The sequence below is a fragment of the Cyprinus carpio genome, chromosome B6, assembly GCF_018340385.1.
Source record: "Cyprinus carpio isolate SPL01 chromosome B6, ASM1834038v1, whole genome shotgun sequence".
Lineage (NCBI taxonomy): Eukaryota > Metazoa > Chordata > Actinopteri > Cypriniformes > Cyprinidae > Cyprinus > Cyprinus carpio.
Window position 1 is genome coordinate 26,287,822 of NC_056602.1, and position 19,103 is coordinate 26,306,924.

The 19,103-nt window shown below is 34.9% G+C and overlaps 1 protein-coding gene across 7 annotated transcripts in view; it reads right to left on the reverse strand.

Moving 5' to 3' along the window:
- Nucleotides 1-19,103, reverse strand: part of LOC109091611 (receptor-type tyrosine-protein phosphatase T-like) — a 248,226-nt gene that overhangs the window by 105,945 nt on the left and 123,178 nt on the right. For all 7 annotated transcript variants that reach the window (XR_006155051.1, XR_006155054.1, XR_006155053.1 and 4 more), the window contains exon 8: nucleotides 5,835-6,131. Coding sequence is in view for 1 of the 7 variants with exons in the window: in XM_042726528.1 (XP_042582462.1) it covers nucleotides 5,835-6,131 (297 nt within the window). In the remaining 6 variants the exon portion in view is untranslated. The remainder of the gene's footprint in view (nucleotides 1-5,834; nucleotides 6,132-19,103) is intronic.

Sequence of the window (19,103 nt, forward strand, 5' to 3'; positions counted from 1 at the left end):
CTAAAGAAGAAAAACTATGTCAAACACACCTCAGCCGCAATCTTCGAAGTGTGAATTGTAACAGCTTTGCTACCCTTCGGTATCGAGAGGTGTTAACAAGTGCTACGAGTACCACTGCGTGCATATGCATGTGTCTATTTGCATATTTTTGTGCGCACGTACCCTCTGGCACACATTGCAAGTTTTCCAAATATACTCTTGCTAGAACATCATTAACACTCTAAGAACCTGTTTTCAGGATGCCAGCATTATCCATACACAGCTTCATCCTGCTCTCGTATGCCAGCATGGCATTTTCAGAGATGCTATGACTTGACGATTTCATAAATTAGCAAGCAAATGTGCTAATTTGGCTCAGTTTATCAATAGCCAATAGTATTAACAGCCAATAGGATTAGTAATTGGTCAGTAGTATGTTAACCTGAGGCTAGTTGTCTTTCATTTCTCAGTCTTGGTTAGTGTCTTTGACTTGACTTCTTAGCGATGACACACTAATGAGTCAGACTGTTCCTGACAGTGTGTGCAAAGAGAGCTAATGACTTAGCTAAAAGGCCGTTTAGTCTAACTTAGCAGCCCTAGCACTGCTGTTTGCTTTGCACTAAGTCGCAGCTGATTGGAAGGGCAGATTAAAGAGATGAGCGTGGCAGGGCCGTAATGGGGCAAGCAGGAGAGGAAGCTCAGGCACAAACAGATTAGCTGGAGGTCGTCTTGAATGGCGAAGAAAAGAATGACAGCATCTATTGTTCATGCAGCATTTCATTAACACAGCAACAACACACAAACCTAAACCATGAACTATTTCACTGAGGAAAAGCTAATCGAGCCATAATTTTATTTTGTAAATCTCATTTATTTCACAAAAGAGAATGTTTCTTTTTTTTTCCACTTTGAACAGATCAATAATCTCATTCAGTTCTTTCTGTTTATTTCTTTTGCATGTAACTAAGATCATCTTCAAAATGTTGAAAGGTAGAGATATTTGCCTTCATTCATTATTAAAAGCTGAACAGACTTTAGCATTTATTCTTCAATGGGAAAAATTTTGAGCTTTTCTAATAACTTAAAATACAAACACTTTCAGTGTGTCCTGAGATTTGAGAGGATACAATAATAAAGCATGCAAATAATGTCCACACACAATTATGATTTATGAAACAATCATGTTTTACACCATTACTGAATAATGTAATGTAAAGTGTACTTTAGTTTGGATTTGTATATACATCTGTATATGTGTATAATACTGTGTTTGTATGTTCATATATACTGGCATACATTATTATTGCTTTTCTTGATTTTTGTTCTCTTAATTTTATAATAGTTCAAAGTATTAAGTTATGTCTTGAGATGTGCAGCTGTTTCTTCCAATTAATGAGGGAGGGGAAAAAGAAAGGATCTCATCTCATTTTATTTTTTCGGTTTGTTTGTTTATATTGCATAAGCACCAGTTCATCTTCATTTGCCCTAAATCGCTATTAAAAGCTGAACAGTCTTTGGCATATATTGCCAAAGACCCACCATTGTGCGAGCACAACTGGCTTTTAAAGGGGATGGGAGATGAGACTCTGATTGGTTTATTGCATGTTACGCCCTAAAAACACCCATTACTCATTAAGAGAATAGGGACAACCTGTTTAGACCATGGTCCTGAGCACACTGACCGTTTTACCATTGTTAAACTAGCAAAAGTGCTTTTCCCTCATAGAACAGATTTCATCTCATAGTATTCTTTCTGATTATTTCAACTGCATGCGACTAAGTTCATCTTTAAAAGGTAGTGAGGTTGAGTTATTTGCACTCAATCGCAATTAAAAGCTGAATAGTCACTGGCATTTATTCTTTGACAGGAAAAGAATTGAGCTAATCAAAGAAAAGGTGAATAACACTCTCTCACCAAGGTGCTGATGTCAGATATTGTACTGCAAAGTGAGGCCAGTTAAATTATATTTTCAACGATTCTTCAAATAGCTTGATTGGGCACTAGCCAACAAGCACATTAAATCACGGTTACAATGAAATATAATGAGATCCAGTCCTCCGTCCACTATCTTTTCCACCATATAACCATGCATGTGCGAGAAATCCCGCTCTGCATATTAATCCAGCTAAATAGCTTCTCTTGTGGAGACTGTGAGTGATGTTTCATTAAGTTTGAGGTGGAAGAAACAATTTTTTCCCCTTTATGCTTTTCCCTCTCAGATACAAATACCTTTTAATAGGTTTCGTTATTATTATACATTGAATCTTATTGATTATTTTCGTCTCTTAATAAATCAGGATCAACATATTCCCTCTGTTCCTGTTTACGCTTGTTTATGGGCAAGCAGGTTTCCATAAGTACAGGGTCGGTGTTGTTGTTGACCTAATAAGGTAAAAAACGCTCTGCTGTCCTCATGTTAATTTCACCCTCCTGCAATTATCCCCATATAAGGTTACACAGAGGGACAAATTTGCTTCACTATTGATATGTTGCAGCTGTCTATCAATTTGCAAACACAAAGGACAGCAATTATAGGTTTTCATATGCAAAAAACATTCAAAAAAAAGAAAAAAAACATCAGTGCGGCAGACAAGAGCAGATACTGAATAACCAAAAGAGTTCTATCCAGATCAAAACAGACTCATCAGAACATGAAAATGAAAAACGAAAAGAAAATGAGATGAGCTTGAATTATACGCTATAATCTAATAATCTAAGGCCTGACAATAGGCTTTATTTTCACACGGTTTTATTGCTTCACATTAAAAACAAGCTGGGAGAAATTAATTGTAAACGGAGGCTGAGCGCTTCTCTCTGGGAAATTTTCGAATTAAGCGCCGCTTGCAAGCCTTCTCTCCGTCTGAGAAACATTGTGTCTTTTCACAGACTGTGAAGCTTTAACATGCTCTACCTGTACGTTGGGATTTCCTTTTAACTGCAACACATCAATGGAACAGATGGATTAAAGGAGGACGGCTTTCATCATCTTTGTTTCATATTTGTTGATTTTCTTCAGGAGGAGCAGAGCAGTACTACGGACTGAACAATTCTGTTTTTACTTCTCTGAGTGGATCTGACTCCTGTACAGAACTGTAGTGATTCTCAAATACACAAGACAGTCTAATGTCTTACAATACAAACACTTTCACTGTGAGCATTACAGCTGCTGAGATCTGAGAGGATGCATTATTAAAACATTAAAATGGTTTCGAAATCGTTTACAAAACTATGGCTTATGCAGCAATGATGATTTTTCTAAGGATTCTCCATTACAGAACAATTTAATGTGTACATGTGCTTTAATTAAATATTGATTTATTTAAAAAGCACACCGGTTTACTTTATTAGGAATAAAAAAATCAAATGTTAACAACTGCACCAAACTTTAACTTGTACTACAAAATATAATGTACATTAGAGGGAATACAGAATATTACAGCATCACTGAATTATCAAATAATTGTATATCAACACTATTGTTCAATATTTTTTTTTTTTTTTTTTTTTTAACGTTTTTGGATGATACAAGGATGAATTAAACTGGTCAAAAATGGTTGATACATTTAAGGTGTCACAAAATAGTTTCATTTCAAATAAATGCTGGTCTTTTGAACTTTCTAGTCATCAAGAATTCTGATCAAAATGTATCATAGTTTCCACAAAATATTAAACCTCAAAACTGCTTTCAAAATCAAGTTTTATTTTTATCTTAAGTCATTGCTTTTTTTGTCTTTTTTTTCTTATTTTCTTCTAATTTTATCAAAATAAGATCAAATCTGAAGGCTGAAAGCAGCAAGACTCCCTCTTAAAAATGAAACAAAGAACAAAATTTACCTGCTTTTAAACCATTTTTTTTTTAAATCTACACTGTTTATTTTTGACCACATTGCAAAAGTAAGTAATTTTAAATGACCGCTATTGAATAGCATTTCCCAGATCACTGAATTTCCACAGCAGCACTCTGAAAAGCTTCAGAATTGCATTCAGCTGGAAAGAACACGGAAGCGCTCCAAGACAAAGACTTAAAAAACAAAACCAACGGCCCTTCAGCCCTCAAGAAACAGGGGTAAGAGTCATTAATTAAAATGTTGGATAATAGAAATAATGGGGCGAGGTCATTGAACTGTTCCCATTTTCACATTTGCGAATGTGGTAAGGGCCACGCATGTTAATTTGCCAAAATCTACAAGTGTCAACATACGCTATAATAGCAGAGTCCCTGATGGTGAATATTGGCTATGAAAGGTTCTAGCCTACAATAGTCGTGTTTTGCTTCATTGTACTGAAGCATTAACCTCCAGTCTTTCTGTACATGTGCAATTCTTCCAGTGAAGGTTAGTAGTTATTACTTCTGTTCTTGTTCCATTCAAATATCTAGCAAGATTAAATGCCAAGAACAAGTGTTAATGATTTTTGTACCTAACAAAGCTCCATTTCAAATGTTCCTCAAACAACCTTCAAGTAAAATATATCAATTCAAGAAGACAATCAATGTATTTATAATGCTCACAATTATACAGTATCTCTTACCCACAAAGTTTTCTAATTAGCCTAAACCAGCACTTAAAATGATAGCTATTCAGTTTTATACACAGCTGCTTTGAGAGTTTTGCTATCAGTATAAAATAGAAAAATATATTCAATACAACACTGTTTGTAATGAAAAACGAAAAGAAAAAAAAAATACAGATAGATTCACGAGTTTCATTAGAGAGAGAAAGAGTGTAAAGTAAATATTGGCATCTTTGGAATACTTGATTCTGCTTGAATGATCAAATACTCTTTGTATAATAACCACTAAACTGTATAATTGTTCTGCCTTGCAATCAATTTCCTATACTGTGCTAGTTTCATGTCTCTTATAGCACTCCATGGTCTTGCTCGTTTCACAAAATAAAATAATTTCCACATATTACATGTCCATTTCTTTATTTGTTCATTTATTGTTAAGTAGCCATGCTAATGTTCTGTCAGGTCTTCTTTTATAACTTCTTTTGTATGATGTGAACCATGAGGACTATGTAAACAAGCATTGGTGCATTTGTAATTTCTTTTATTTGTAATGAAACAAAATGGATTAAATTAGAAAAGAATACAAATCGCTCATCTGTGAACTCGAGTTTATAACAGAGAAGAACACTAAATTCAATCTCTTGCATGTATAATATAAAATTAGTCTTATTGCTCTTATTCATTTTAATGTAGAATCTTATTACATTTTATCTAACTTATTCATTTTTCTTCAATTTGTACTTTCTACTTTTATTGTATTTTTATGAAACTTTTTATAATTACATTTTTTTAAGCATTTTGAATTACCACTGTGTGTGAAATATGTTATATAGAATATTATATTTTAAATATGTTATATATGTTATATATATATACAGTATATTGCCTTGTCTTGATTTTTTTCTGACATTTACAGAAAAGTAGAAATGTATATAAGAGTGAAATCAATACTGAACTGCAATGATCTTTTGAATTTACAAGCGGACAGACAGTTTGGCAAGTTGTCTTGTCCATCTGCTAAAGCATGATGGGTTTCAGAAATGAAGTCATGAGTGATCATCAGTAATGTGATTACTGTTCAGACACAGCAATTAGTGAAGTAATCTTATTATAAACTGGAGAAGTCAGGGTGCAAATTATGGAGGGGTTTGGAGTAGGGATGGATGTTACATGATCTGAAAAAAAAAAAAAAAAAAAATCAGACCAATACCAATACCAAGTGCTGGATCGACGCATCCTTAATTTCCTGGGTCTGACACCTGACACTTAATTAAAGCCAGTAAAAATAAAAGGTTTCGTAATTTACAACATCTATTCCACCATTTTACATAATCCCACTCACCGTCTTCCTCTGTCTGCTTGACGATCTCCTCGCTCTCCTTGCTGCCCTCAGGGTTGGCCAGCACCAGCCGTAGTCTGACCGTCACGAAAGGCCTGAGTCCCCTCAGAGTGTAATGAGAGGAGGTGGGAATCAGCTCCTCAGCAGCAAACTCCTGCTGGTTGAACACATACTGGTACTGTACGGTCAGGTTGAAGCTGTGGCAGCGTGTCACGGCGTATCCAAAGGTCTCCCACTGCAGGGTCAGCTGACGGGCGCGGATGTCCACCACGTTCACGTTCTGGGGACCGTTGACTGGATCTGTAGGGATAAAAAGAGAAAGGAAGGTCAGAGATAAATATGATGGGAAATTGTCATTACATGGTCAATTTATTTTGGGTCATATGAGAAACACTTAACCAAAGACATATCGTCTTTCATAAAAAAAAAAAAAATGTACACTGTGCAAAATGGGTATGGTAATATTTTTGTTTTTGGGTCTCTTCTATTCACCAGGGCTGCATTTATTTGATCAGAATTACATTAAATAGTAGTATTAATATAATAGTAACAGAAATATTGTAGATTATTATTAAAATTTAAAATAACTGTTAATAATGTAAATTATTCCTGTGATGTCAAGCTGAATTTTCAGCATCATTATTTCAGTCTTTTTGTTATTTATTATTATTATTATCAGTGTTGACAGTTTTGCTGCTTAATATTTTTGTGGAAAAATTGATGCTTTTTTTCAGGATTCTTTGTTGAATAAAAAGTTCAAAAGAACACCATTAATTTGACATAAATATTTGACAATATAAAAGTCTATTTGGTCAATTTAATGCTTTCTTGCTGAATAAAACTGACCCCAGACTTTTTGAATGGAATATATTTTTAAAATTATAAAGCAATTTGAACTCATTAAATATGATCATCACTTGGTTCTGTGAAATACTTTATTCTGATTGGTCAATTGTTGCATTTTGCAGTCAAATATTTCTAAGTTATTTCACAAAATAATTTAAAATCTAATTAATATTTTATGCCCATTTTTCATTTAGTAACAATACAACAATGTATTAGTGAGGTAAAAAAAAGTCATTATCACAAAAATAATCCTTCAATAATGATTGTCTCACTCTAAAAAATGTCGGGTTATTTCAACCCATCTTTTGGATTAAAAATGTAATGTAAAACTTTAACCCAACGGTTGGGTTAGTCCATATTTGACCCAAAGTAGGGTTGAAATAGCCCAGCATTTTTTTAGAGTGTACAGTACATTATTACTTATAGCATTAAGCATCTATTATATTTCTGCATTATATTTGGACAACCTGCTCTCTAGATACTGTCAATCCTTTTTCTTAGCAGAACCCCACTTTTGTAATCAAAATTGCAAGAACTTTCAATAAATAAATAAATGCTACAACTAAGCATTACAAGTACCCTCTGTTGTATATGAGATCCTAGAACAATATCGAGCAGTGAAACAAACAGTATCAGAGACTCGCCAGTGGATCCAGTGGGGTTGTTGGACAAAATCTCTCACACTAATTCCTCTAGATTAGAAGAAAAGCATACAAGAGGCAGGCGACTGGTTTTTGACCTTGGCCTTGGGTGAATCTTGAGGGAGCCGCATGTGAAAAGGAGTTTTTACGTCTTAAAGGGATACTCTATCCAAAAATGAAAATTTTGTCATTAATCACTTACCCCCATGTCGTTCAAAACCCAAAGCTTTGTTCATCTTCAGAACACAATTTAAGATATTTTAGATGAAAACAGGGAGGCTTGGGACTGTCCCATAGACTGCCAAATAAATAACAGTTTCAAGGTCCAGGAAAGTATGAAAAGCACCTTCAGAATACTCCATCTGCCATCAGTGATTCAACCGTAATGTTACGAAGCGACGAGAATACTTTTTGTACACGAAGAAAACAAAAATAACAACTTTATTCAACAATTCCTCTCCACTGTGCCATTTTGGCAAATCTGACTAGTACGCAGGCCGCGTACGCTCTTCTGTGTCAGCCGTGCTGTGCCAATGCGCTGTTTGCTTTCAAACCAAAGCGTAAATACACGTAAAAAACTTATCCTTGTGGCGTGGCTGATACAGAAGAGCGTAAGCCGCCTGCGTACTGCTCAGAATTGGCAAAATGGCGCTACGCTGATTTGGAGAGACACAGAGGAGAGGAATTGTTGAATAAAGTCATTATTTTTGTTTTCTTTGTGTAAAAAAAAAGTATTCTCGTCGCTTCATAATGTTACGGTTGGATCACTGATGGCAGATGGAGTATCCTGAGGATGCTTTTCATACTTTCCTGGACCTTGACACTGTTATTTATTTGGCAGTCTATGGGACAGTCTCAAGCCTCCCTGTTTTCATCCAAAATATCTTAAATTGTGTTCCGAAGACGAAAGAAGCGTTTACGGGTTTGGAACGACATGGGGCAAGTGAATAATGACAAAATTTCCATTTTGGGATGTAGTATCCCTTTAAGATAGTTTACATCATGGCAGCTCTCTTAGGGCGGTTTCATTCTCAAAGTTCTGAGAGTTCCTGGCTGCAGAGCAAGTTGAGCATTGTGAGAACCGTGTCACGTCTAGGACAGACATCAGCATTTTTCAGCTTCAATGGCTCAGTCATCAGTGGCTCCTCACATGGGAGTGTTAGACTTACAAAGTTTGAAGCATTGCTTATTCAACTGCATTCTATTCAGGATCAAGCAAACCAAGAAAGATACTGTTTTGTTTGGTTTTACCTATTTGGGAGCCTCGTTTTAGGGTCTCTGTGGGAGATTTGTACTGAAGCTGAACTCTTAGCTGAGCAAATTGCTGAAAAAGAACAACAAATGACCGAAAACCCCAAATTCTTTGCTCTTGAAGGACAGATTACTGCTAATCTATGTTTAATCAGAGTAACTCTGATTCCCATCTAAAGGTGCCATCTAAGCAGATTTAAGACTGTAAATCCTACTGTACGTGGTTAAGCCTCACTAGAATAGCTATAAAGTAGAGACATATGTCCGATCAGGCAATGCTTTGGCTTTCAGCCACTGAGGGTCCGTGTCCAACATGAAGCCCCCATCGAGGGAAGGTGTTGGGCGGGTAGGGGATTTGCCTGGTGGACAGATGAGGGGTAACAGTATCATCATTAATCTGACAGAAAGAGGTGAATATGTGAGAGCATTAGCAACACGCTAATGCGCGGCCGCGGGGTACGCCGTGGTGCCATAGGTGGGCTTTTGGAGCCTGGATGAGGGCTGGTGTAGTTTAGCAAGGGGAGATGCTGATGGATGGCGAGCGTAGAGGGTCATTAATCGCAGACGTTGGGGAGAATTGCATAAGAGAAATCAATCTTCAGTACTGCTGCTGCGCTGCTTTGGTGCGATTTCTTCAGACCCAAACGCCCCGCAACATTTATCACACCTCCACCATCCCTCTCGCTCTTTCTGGAACGACAGGGGAAACTGCAAGCAATAAACATATCAATAGGTGTCCACCATACCCAGCTGCGTGGGTTTTTTAAACCGAGATATTCAGATGAGGGAAAGACAGGCAGGGAATGAACAACAGTGGAAAACAACAGTGAAAAATGAAATAAAACGAAATGTGTTTCATTCGCCATAATGAAATTGTATCATATATCGGCCAACAGCCATTCTGCTTTCTAGATATCAGCATCAAGCATTGAAAATGGCGTAATGACCCATTTTTATTTTTTGAAATAAAGAAAGCATTACAACAGCCATAGAACAAATGGGAAAACAACTTTAAAAAATACAGATTAAATATATATATATATATATATATATATATATATATAAAAATGAACAGTTTAACAACTAAAACAAATAATAAATAAAAACCAAAACAAACAAATCATTAAAAATAATTAACACATCCAAAATAAAAAAGTTTTGTTTACATAATATATGTGTGTATACTGTGTATATTTATTATGTATATATAAATACACACACATGCATGTATATATTTAAGAAGAATATGTTATGTTTATATATTAAATATATTTATATATAATATAAAAATATAAGAATATAAATATATAAATGTATATACATGTAAATATTTTCTAAATATATAATTTATGTGTGTGTATTTATATATACATAATAAATATACCCTGTACACATACATATATTATGTAAACAAAACTTTTATTTTTAATTTTATTATGTGATTAATCGTGATTAATCATTTGACAGCCCTAATATATATATATATATATTATATATATATATATATATATATATATATATATATATATATATATATATATAATAATAAATAAATAAAATGTATAATAAAATGAACATTCAAATAAAATTATTGATATAATAAAATTATTTTTAATAATAATGAAATAAAACAATTAATAAATGAAAAAATATAATAAAATAAATGAGAAAGAAAAAAAAATATTACAAGTCAAAGATTTTTTGTCATTTGTGAGTCTTGCAGAGAACAATAAAACACAGCAGGCTGACAGATGCTTTATTACACTTCTAAAGAGTCTTGTGCTTGTCTTCAGAGAAAATGTTCAGATATTTCTGCAAGGTTGCACTTTGCCTTCAAAACTCACCAAACCTTCCATCCAATGGTCATTTGAAAACATGACCAACCTTCAAAAACATCTCCATCCAATCAAAGAAAAACCCAGCAAAGAGTGTGTGGATGGACACAAAATACTGTATATAATCTTTGCTCCAAAACCTTTGCTGTATACTGCACAGTGCTGCTGCTTTGGTATGAACAAACTTAAAAAAAATAAATAAATAAATACAAATCCAGTCATAGAAGTGCAATGAAATTGGTCCCGAAGTACTGTCCACATACAATGCTGTGTAGCTAGGCAGCTCACAGGTTTTTAAACAAAGTCATTGCAAAACAAGAAAACGTTCACAGCACATAACACAATTAAAGAATATTGGATGTGGACAGGAAGTACGCACTGTGTGCCAGTTAATGCATTTATAGTATCTGATATCTAAAGTCTCCCGAAGACTCGAGTCACCCCATGCAGTGACACTGCTCAAATCAATTAGATTAACACTGGGAACAGATGTTGGGTCGTTTCTCTCCAGAGTGTTTTTTAATTACTGTCTGTTTTTTTTTTTTTTTTTTTTTTTTTTGTAGCTGCAGTAAACAATACTTAGCATTTAACTCTGGATGTAACTTTAAAACTTCTCCTTTTAATTAGGCGATGAGCGTCAAAGTGAAATGGTTGTACTTTGCACAGCGTGAGGCAAAAGTTTGAGTATCAAGCTGGGACTTGACGTTGGTGTCGGGTTCCATTCCCAGCTAAGGAATATCTCACTGCTGCAGCAGTCACAAACATTGAGGACAACTGGCATCATATAGAAGTTCCTCATACATACTGCTTCAGCATAAGCAGTTTTCACCTTGACTGCAGCTTTGAGCACTTAAACACTCAGCAAAGCAAAGTTCTGCTATACTGCCCTGCTACATTTTAGCCAAGGGCATGCTGAAGGGTCAAGTGTCACTGTGTGGCAAAGTTGAACATTTTTAAAGAGGAAAACTCGATTTTTATGAGGATATGGGGAAGGATGTTTTGTTAAAGTGCTGAGTTGCATTTTCACACCATAAAAGTACATGCAGTAAAAAAAAAATACGGGGATTTAAAGTGATAGTTCACCCAAAATGTTCGTTTTGCTATTTTTTTTAATCACTCTTCTGTGTTCTACAGAAGAAAGAAAGACACACGGTGTGGAACGATAACAGGGTGAGTTAATGATTTCATCATTTTTGGGTGAACTATTCCTTCGAGCGGCAGCAGCTGGCAACATCAGCAAGAGTTTCAAAGGCAACAAAATACATTTGGTTGTGATTTCACACTGATGATCTTAAGGGAAAAAAGTGATAATGGAAGGGGAACAGGGGAAATGGAGAGAGAGACTCAGCAGATCAAAAGGAATATACTCTCTGTGAGGCCGACACCGCCGTCTGTCTGCTCGTCCCTTTGTGGTTTATCCTGTGGTACACAATAACCTCCAACAGCCACACATGCCACTATACTGTCTATGACACCAATCCTAACAAATTAACCCTTGACTATATGATTTCTTCTATTCCTATCATACCTACCTTAAAAAATAAGAGTACTGTGGTAGTTGGACATTGTCTAGGTCTTTATCATAATTTGTTAGCTCATCCAACAAGATGACAGGGTGAAGTGACGTGATGTTCTCTGTTGTTCTCAGGTTTCCTCATTGCCATGGGAACCAATTAGGTGATGAATTTGGTTTAATTTTCTCAATTTACACAATATTTCAGATGAGTTAAAATGATATTGGTGCAGTCTGATCAGAGGATAGTATTGTGATCTGTAGTTCAGATGTTTAATTGCCCTAAGATTTTTTTTTTTTTAAATGGGTTCAACCACAAAAAAATGCCATTTTAATTTTTATTATTATATTATATAATATTTTTTATTAATATTACACCCAGAAGAATGCAATATTAAAAAAAATATATAAAATAAATAAATAAATAAACAAATAACCAAATAAATAAATTCTACAAAAAATTCATTAATTTAAAAGTTATTGTCAATACAAGTTAATTAAGTCATGATGAACAGGGCAAAAAATATATTTATTTATATTATTATTATTATTATTATTATTATTATTATAGTTTTTATACTTTCAACACTACAAGTCAGTTTTTAAATATTGGAAACATCAATATCAAATATCTGAAGATTTTATTTTCAGATGTTCAATATAATTTCCCAAAATTGCCATAGAGCAGAAAACAACCATTTTACCATTCATCCAATGACACTTGATGGTCATAAACAAGCTGAAAAATGGACATAGAGCAGAGAGATTCTTGCTACATTGTTACGATAAAAATAAACAACAGGAATTTTTTTTTTTAAATCTCTGCAGAAAAAAAAAAAAACAATACACACAGAGGAGTTATAAAACAAAAAGCCATAAGACACCCTCACACAATCCATTCCCAAAAGATGACTCCAAGTCTGTCTTGTTATTGTTTAGCCTTCAACTGAGTGCCGGACGGGGAAAAAAGCAATCACCCTTCCCTCTTCCCTAGTCAATCATAAGCTCCAGGATTCCAATCATTTAAACCTTCCAAGAGGAAAACAGTGTGAACTGCCTCACTCTCCACTTCCTGCCGTAATGACTTCACGCAACGAGGATCATGATATATCAAACGGCGGGCGGCGAGGAGGAGAGCAGATCGGTGGGAGTTGGGATAAGAGTGGAGGGGAAAAGTGCTTATATTCATGAACTCCGTGGGAGGTTTCGGGACATTACGGAAAGACTGGGAGTGCATGTAAGCAATCTGTTGTAGAAGGAGGGCGATGGCAATTGTGAAAGAATTGGAGAGCTTTTGAATCAGAAAAGGTTGGAGCAGACATCCAAAAGGACATACGAGAGCCTGCAAGGTGTTCTCTGGTGCGCCTGTGTGAGGATTGCTGGGGTGTGAACAGATTCTAACTTTTACAACATTTATAAGTCTAATTCTACAGCCCAAGAAACTGTACAATCACATTCAATGCAATTCTGCATAATATTTTGATTGTCACATAAAAAAATGAAGCATTGTCTCCTCACAAAGGTGATTGTTCCTGGTTTTTTTGTTGAGGGTTGAAGTGATTTCTGGCCTTGGCTTCATGAAAAGCCTGGAAATAAGCAAGTGAAATGACTGCAAGAAAACTATAATAGCAGATAATAATGACTAGCTATTTAAAAGAAAAAAAAGTGGAGCCAATTGCATGCATATACTGTGTCCGATGCAAAGATAAAAATATAAATCCAAAACATCTGGACCATTTTCATGCATATTCAATGTCACACTATTTAATTCCTCCATCATACAATGATTGTTTTCTATTAACTGCAGACAGACATTATAATTAGCATTAAAACATTAATGCACATGTGTGTGCATAATCCGTTAATATATGCTTGCTGAATGGCAAGAAGCTTTATGGTTCATTCAAATGCATTAAATTTGCATGTCAACTTATAACACAAATTGTACTATTTCTTTAGAAAGTAGCATGTGTTTTGTTCTTCGTATGCAAATTTTCATGCGTTGTTGACCTATGATCTTAACACAAATGTGTAGTATAGTGTATCCCAGAATGCACTGTGCTCAACTTGACCTTCCATTTCTAGTGTGTCAGATGAACACTAAACTCATTTGATTGGACTAGGGATGGGTCGAGATAGTCAACTAGTTGATTAGTTAGGTCAAGCAGTTTATCTACATTTTCTCGTCTAAAATTCATGATAAAAACCCTCTCCAATAAAAACCCTCTTAGAAAAGTGCCATTTTGAAACTCATCTTCTTTAAAGCACCACCCATACATATTCAGATGGATGCATTTGGTTGTTGAAAATTAACTGTTTATGTGACAATTGCGTATCCCAAACAAATAATTAAAATAAGATGAGAGTATACAGTGTATATTCAATATATAGTAAGCAAAATGCTAGTATTTAATCCTGAAAATACTTCATAAATAGTCAACCAATGACATCAGCAGGAAATGACTTCAGTCAGAAGCATTTGTGCATACATGTGTAGATTTTGCTATTTTTGGTCAGCGTCTCATTAGTATTTTTTCTGAAGAAATAATGTACTTAGGGACAAAGACTTCAGCTGCAATGGTGCTAGTATGAAGTTACATGATATAAATTTTAATTGCCCATTCAGTCAAATGCTGAAAAAGGTTACAATATTGCTATTCCCCTCCTATCGAGAGAGAAAGACCTTTCTGTCCCAGATGACCTCGAATGGAAAAGGCCAAGAAGCACATTGCTATGCGTGAATTATGAAGTCTCTCGGAACAGTCTGAGTCTCTAAGGACCCAAACGCCTCAGTAGACAGTAGATCTGTGATATTAACTCATAGCTTTTTGAATCCGAGAAAGAGTAATAAAAAGCAATTGTAAAAAAAATAAAAATGATTGCATCATTATAGCAGTGTCTTTGTTTCAACCCACTCTGATATCAAGATTTGTGGAAAAAAAACATCTGGGTTTTCAGAGATGAAGCTCAATTTTGCTTATGATTAAGTAAATTCAAAATTGTTGAAAACTAGAGCAAACCTAACAAGCATTTGAACACTTGAAAGCCTGTCTGATTTACATTTGAGACTGTACTAAATGTGATGCAGCAAAAAGATATTGAACAGTGCAGTCTGATTCATGAACAAATCACTCTTATGAGCCAGTTCATTTTAGTGAAGCAAAAACATATTGTGACCAATGTCACCCAATTCCCAAAACAAACGACTCTTATGAGCTGGTTTCGAATCAGACCGAAACGCTGTAATGTGCCATTTACAGTTTTAGCAGAGAAATTGTTTATTTCACATAACTGAAATATAACCAAATGAATCAGAATCAGCTTAAATGTAATCCAGATGAGAATCAGAATCTAACTGAACTAACTGAACCAACTCAAACTGAACTGAATCAAAATGAACTGAATTAAGTCAAACTGCATCAGTTTGAGTCAAATCAAAATCTTGTGAATCAAAACTAAATTTTATTGAGAAACCCAGGATTCTATTTATTTATTTTACCCTATCAAACCTCAAATTATAAATTATGTTTGTGTTATCTTAAAAATTATATGCCACTTGGTGGTTTCCTTTTTATATTTTAAATAAAAAAATGACATTTAGACATTCTATAATTTACTTCTGGAGCCCCTGTAAGTTGTAACTTGAGAACAACGTTGATTTTACTCAAACCTTTAAGGCAAAAATGAAAAGGTGGGTTGAAACCGTTTACAATGCTTGTAGAACTAATAATCACATTATGCAGGTTTGCAGTGTTTGACAAGTCAATAACAAACGTAATTTCATTTTCACCGCATTCCATTTATACCTGTCTGCTGTGAAGGAAACTTTTCCCATTTCTTTGTTCTCCCTCCACTCTGTCTCTGTGTGGTTTTTGGACACACTTTAATGGTTGTGTCTGGCGTCGTGTATTTTGGAGGTGTTTCTGGAAGCCTGAATGAGGGGGGCAGCCCACCTGTCAGCCTCCTCTGGTCAGCATGCTATCTGCAGCCATGCACGTCAAGACAGGGTGACAGCTCCAAAGGGAGCTAAAGAAGAGGGCTATGCTTGCTTTTCCATTCTAAAACTCTTTCTTCACATTGTTTTCCTGCTCTCCAGCCGAAAGGCTTTTCAACCAGCCATTCCCCTCAAGATAAGCCGCCAATCTACATCTCTGTCAGTCATTTGGAGAACTAACTCTTTAATCCCTGCACAGATCTGTTGATCTTTAAACAAAAGGTCGGTTCAGGCAACAAGCGTGTGAACAAAACGCACCATTAAAAAGAAAGAGAACACCAGCCGATATGTCTTACGAAACATCATCCTCTGTGAATACACTTCACTGTTCTAAAAAAAAATAAAAAATCTGACAGCGCAGCAAAACTCTCTGCTTCCAGCCCCCCACGCTGCACCACGCTTGTCCGCGTCTCTCTTTTAAGTCTCCTTCCAATTCTTTCATCAAACTGAGATCATTACGTTTAAGACAGGTTGCCTGAAAACAATTCACAGAAGAGTTGACGATTAAATCACTGTTACTCTTTTAATGTGCAGTGGTGAGCGTACCACCCGAGCACAGAGACTGCCTGGCCTGGTTATTAATGATTCCTCATTTTTTGCATGCTGGGAATGTGACATTGTCATTGGCAGCTTATGTACCTGCTCACAAACGGCTCATTTTAGATACAGCACTCCAAAACCCACAGTGTATCTGGTTGACAGTTCCAAATATAGTCATGCAGAGAGGATAGGAAGTAGAATGGGAGATAGATATAGCGAAAGAAGACTAAAAATTTGAATTAAAAGGCGCAAACCAGAATTACACTTCACAGCCTACCAACAACCCATGTATGTCTATACCCATGTATGTATGCATGTATGCATGTATGTATGTTTATATATATTAGGGATGCACATTAATATCGGCCGATATTGGCTTTGAGTGTAAATATCGCCATCGGCCCAATATGAAAAATTATGCCGATATGTCTTGCCAATAAGATGAATACGTTAACTCAGTTTTGCCTGTAATGTAATTAGATTCACTGTTTTGGATCACTGCATTTAAACTGAGAATGCACATACAGAATGACGAGTTTGGCGTATGATAGAGAAAACAGCAATAGCACTGTGCAGTGGCAGCAGCGGCAACCTCCTCGGGTCCTAATGCCCATTCGGTAAGACGTTTTAATTCCGTAGGGGCCGCTGTTGGCCTACTTCTATTAACATGAATGTAAAATACACAAATAAAATTTAGATTGTTTCTGATTAAATAAAGCAGTAATTGATGTCATAATATTACAAGTATATTTTGATTTAATGGTCAGAATCTATAGCTTACATAAAAAAAAAATCACAAACATGACACTTGTAAATTAAATAATTTTATATATACTGATTTATTCATTAATTATGAGCTCTAAAAGATTTTCAGAATTTTACAACTCTTTTGCTTTAGACCACAAATGTTAAATCTTAAAATAAAATGTTAAGGTTGCTGCTGCATCTTTCTGAAAAAAAGAAAAAAAATGCAGTGATTGCTATATAGTTTATTTATAGTTTTTTCAAAGCTTCAATGAACTATCATTATTAAAAAAAAAAACTAACACTAGCTTTTGTTATCTTTTTGTATTCTATCTGTTTATTTTATTTTTATTTATTATACAACTAACAAAGGCAAAAAAGCTCTCCAGGACTAGCTTGCTCTATTCTTTTTCTATTCTATCAGTTTTCTTTTTATTTATTATATAATAAAAAATAAAATAAAAAACCCTTGCTACGTGTACTGCGTTAAGCTAACTGAGACTTGTTATAGCACTTGCGTATCATTGCTCTTTTGTTGATTTTGATTGCTTCCATTGTCCTCATTTGTAAGTCGCTTTGGATAAAAGCGTCTGCTAAATAACTAAATGTAATGTAAATACCAGGGTTTCCCAAACTGGACTTAATGTAAGAACTGCAAGGGTTTTGTGAGTTGATAAAAAGCTAATATCCAATTCAATCATATAATGTTATGTAATTATTTAAACCCTTAAACACTAAAAATAGAAATATTTTATTTGTTTACCTGCATGTCAATATGACCATTAAGCAACATTAAGTGAGTGGTTTGGTTGACAAAAACATTTGGGAATCCCTTTTGATTGATTTACTGCCATTGTGTGAATAATATGTAATCATGTAATCCATGAAAATGTATCCGATTATAGTCTGATTACTCTGATGCTTCTCTGTTTCTGCCACAGGATTGGCATCCCGAGGTAACTAGGAATTACACGAATGACAAGCTTCAGTCTGGATCCAATCCTTACAAAGATCTGAGAAGAGATGATGCCAACCCCCCAGAGGACCTCAGATGATGCCAACCCCGAATCAACATACAAAACCACCAAAGTTTAATCGCAACATAATCACTGCAGTTAATAGTGTTCACCACCTGTTTGATTACGTCATTAATTAATTGCATGAATTTTACAGTACATTTCTGCCATATGTACATCAACTTGAGATGGTCACCACTGATAAGCTAAACTTTAAAATAGAAACTTAAAGTTTCTGTAAAGCTGCTTTGCAATGATTTGTATCGTGAAAATCCCTATACAAATAAGCTTGAATTGAATTGAACTGAATGCAGTTTAACACATTCTTATTTCAAATAATTTTTGCTAATTTAGCCAGCTTTCTGTATTAGTCAGCTAATTACACAGTGACAAATCAGATTTTGACAGAACATTGTAGAATAAATCATTGAAAAGCAAATGTTTAATTTCGCATGGCATGAAAACTGGATTTACAAGATGAATGAGTGAAAGCTTTGCGATAGCAGCATTGCTTTGGCCCAGTGGGACATTGACTCATTGTCGAGCAATAAGTCTGACTTATTGACTGGAGTAATGGCTGCTGAATATTTAGCTTTGCCAGTTACATTTTAAAATATATATTATATAAAATATATATATATAAAATATATATATAATAAAAAGCAATTATTTTAAATTATAATGATATTTTACAATATTATTGTATTTTTCATCAAATAAATGCAGCCTCGGTGACCGTGTGAGACTTTCAAAAACACTGAAAAATCTCACTGACCCCAAACATGTGAAAAGTAGCGTAGATCCTCAATTTTTTACAGTACATCAAGAAATTCAGTTGGGATATCGCTTATTGTCCAACTCTAGAGACCTACATTTCCACACTCATTTGAGA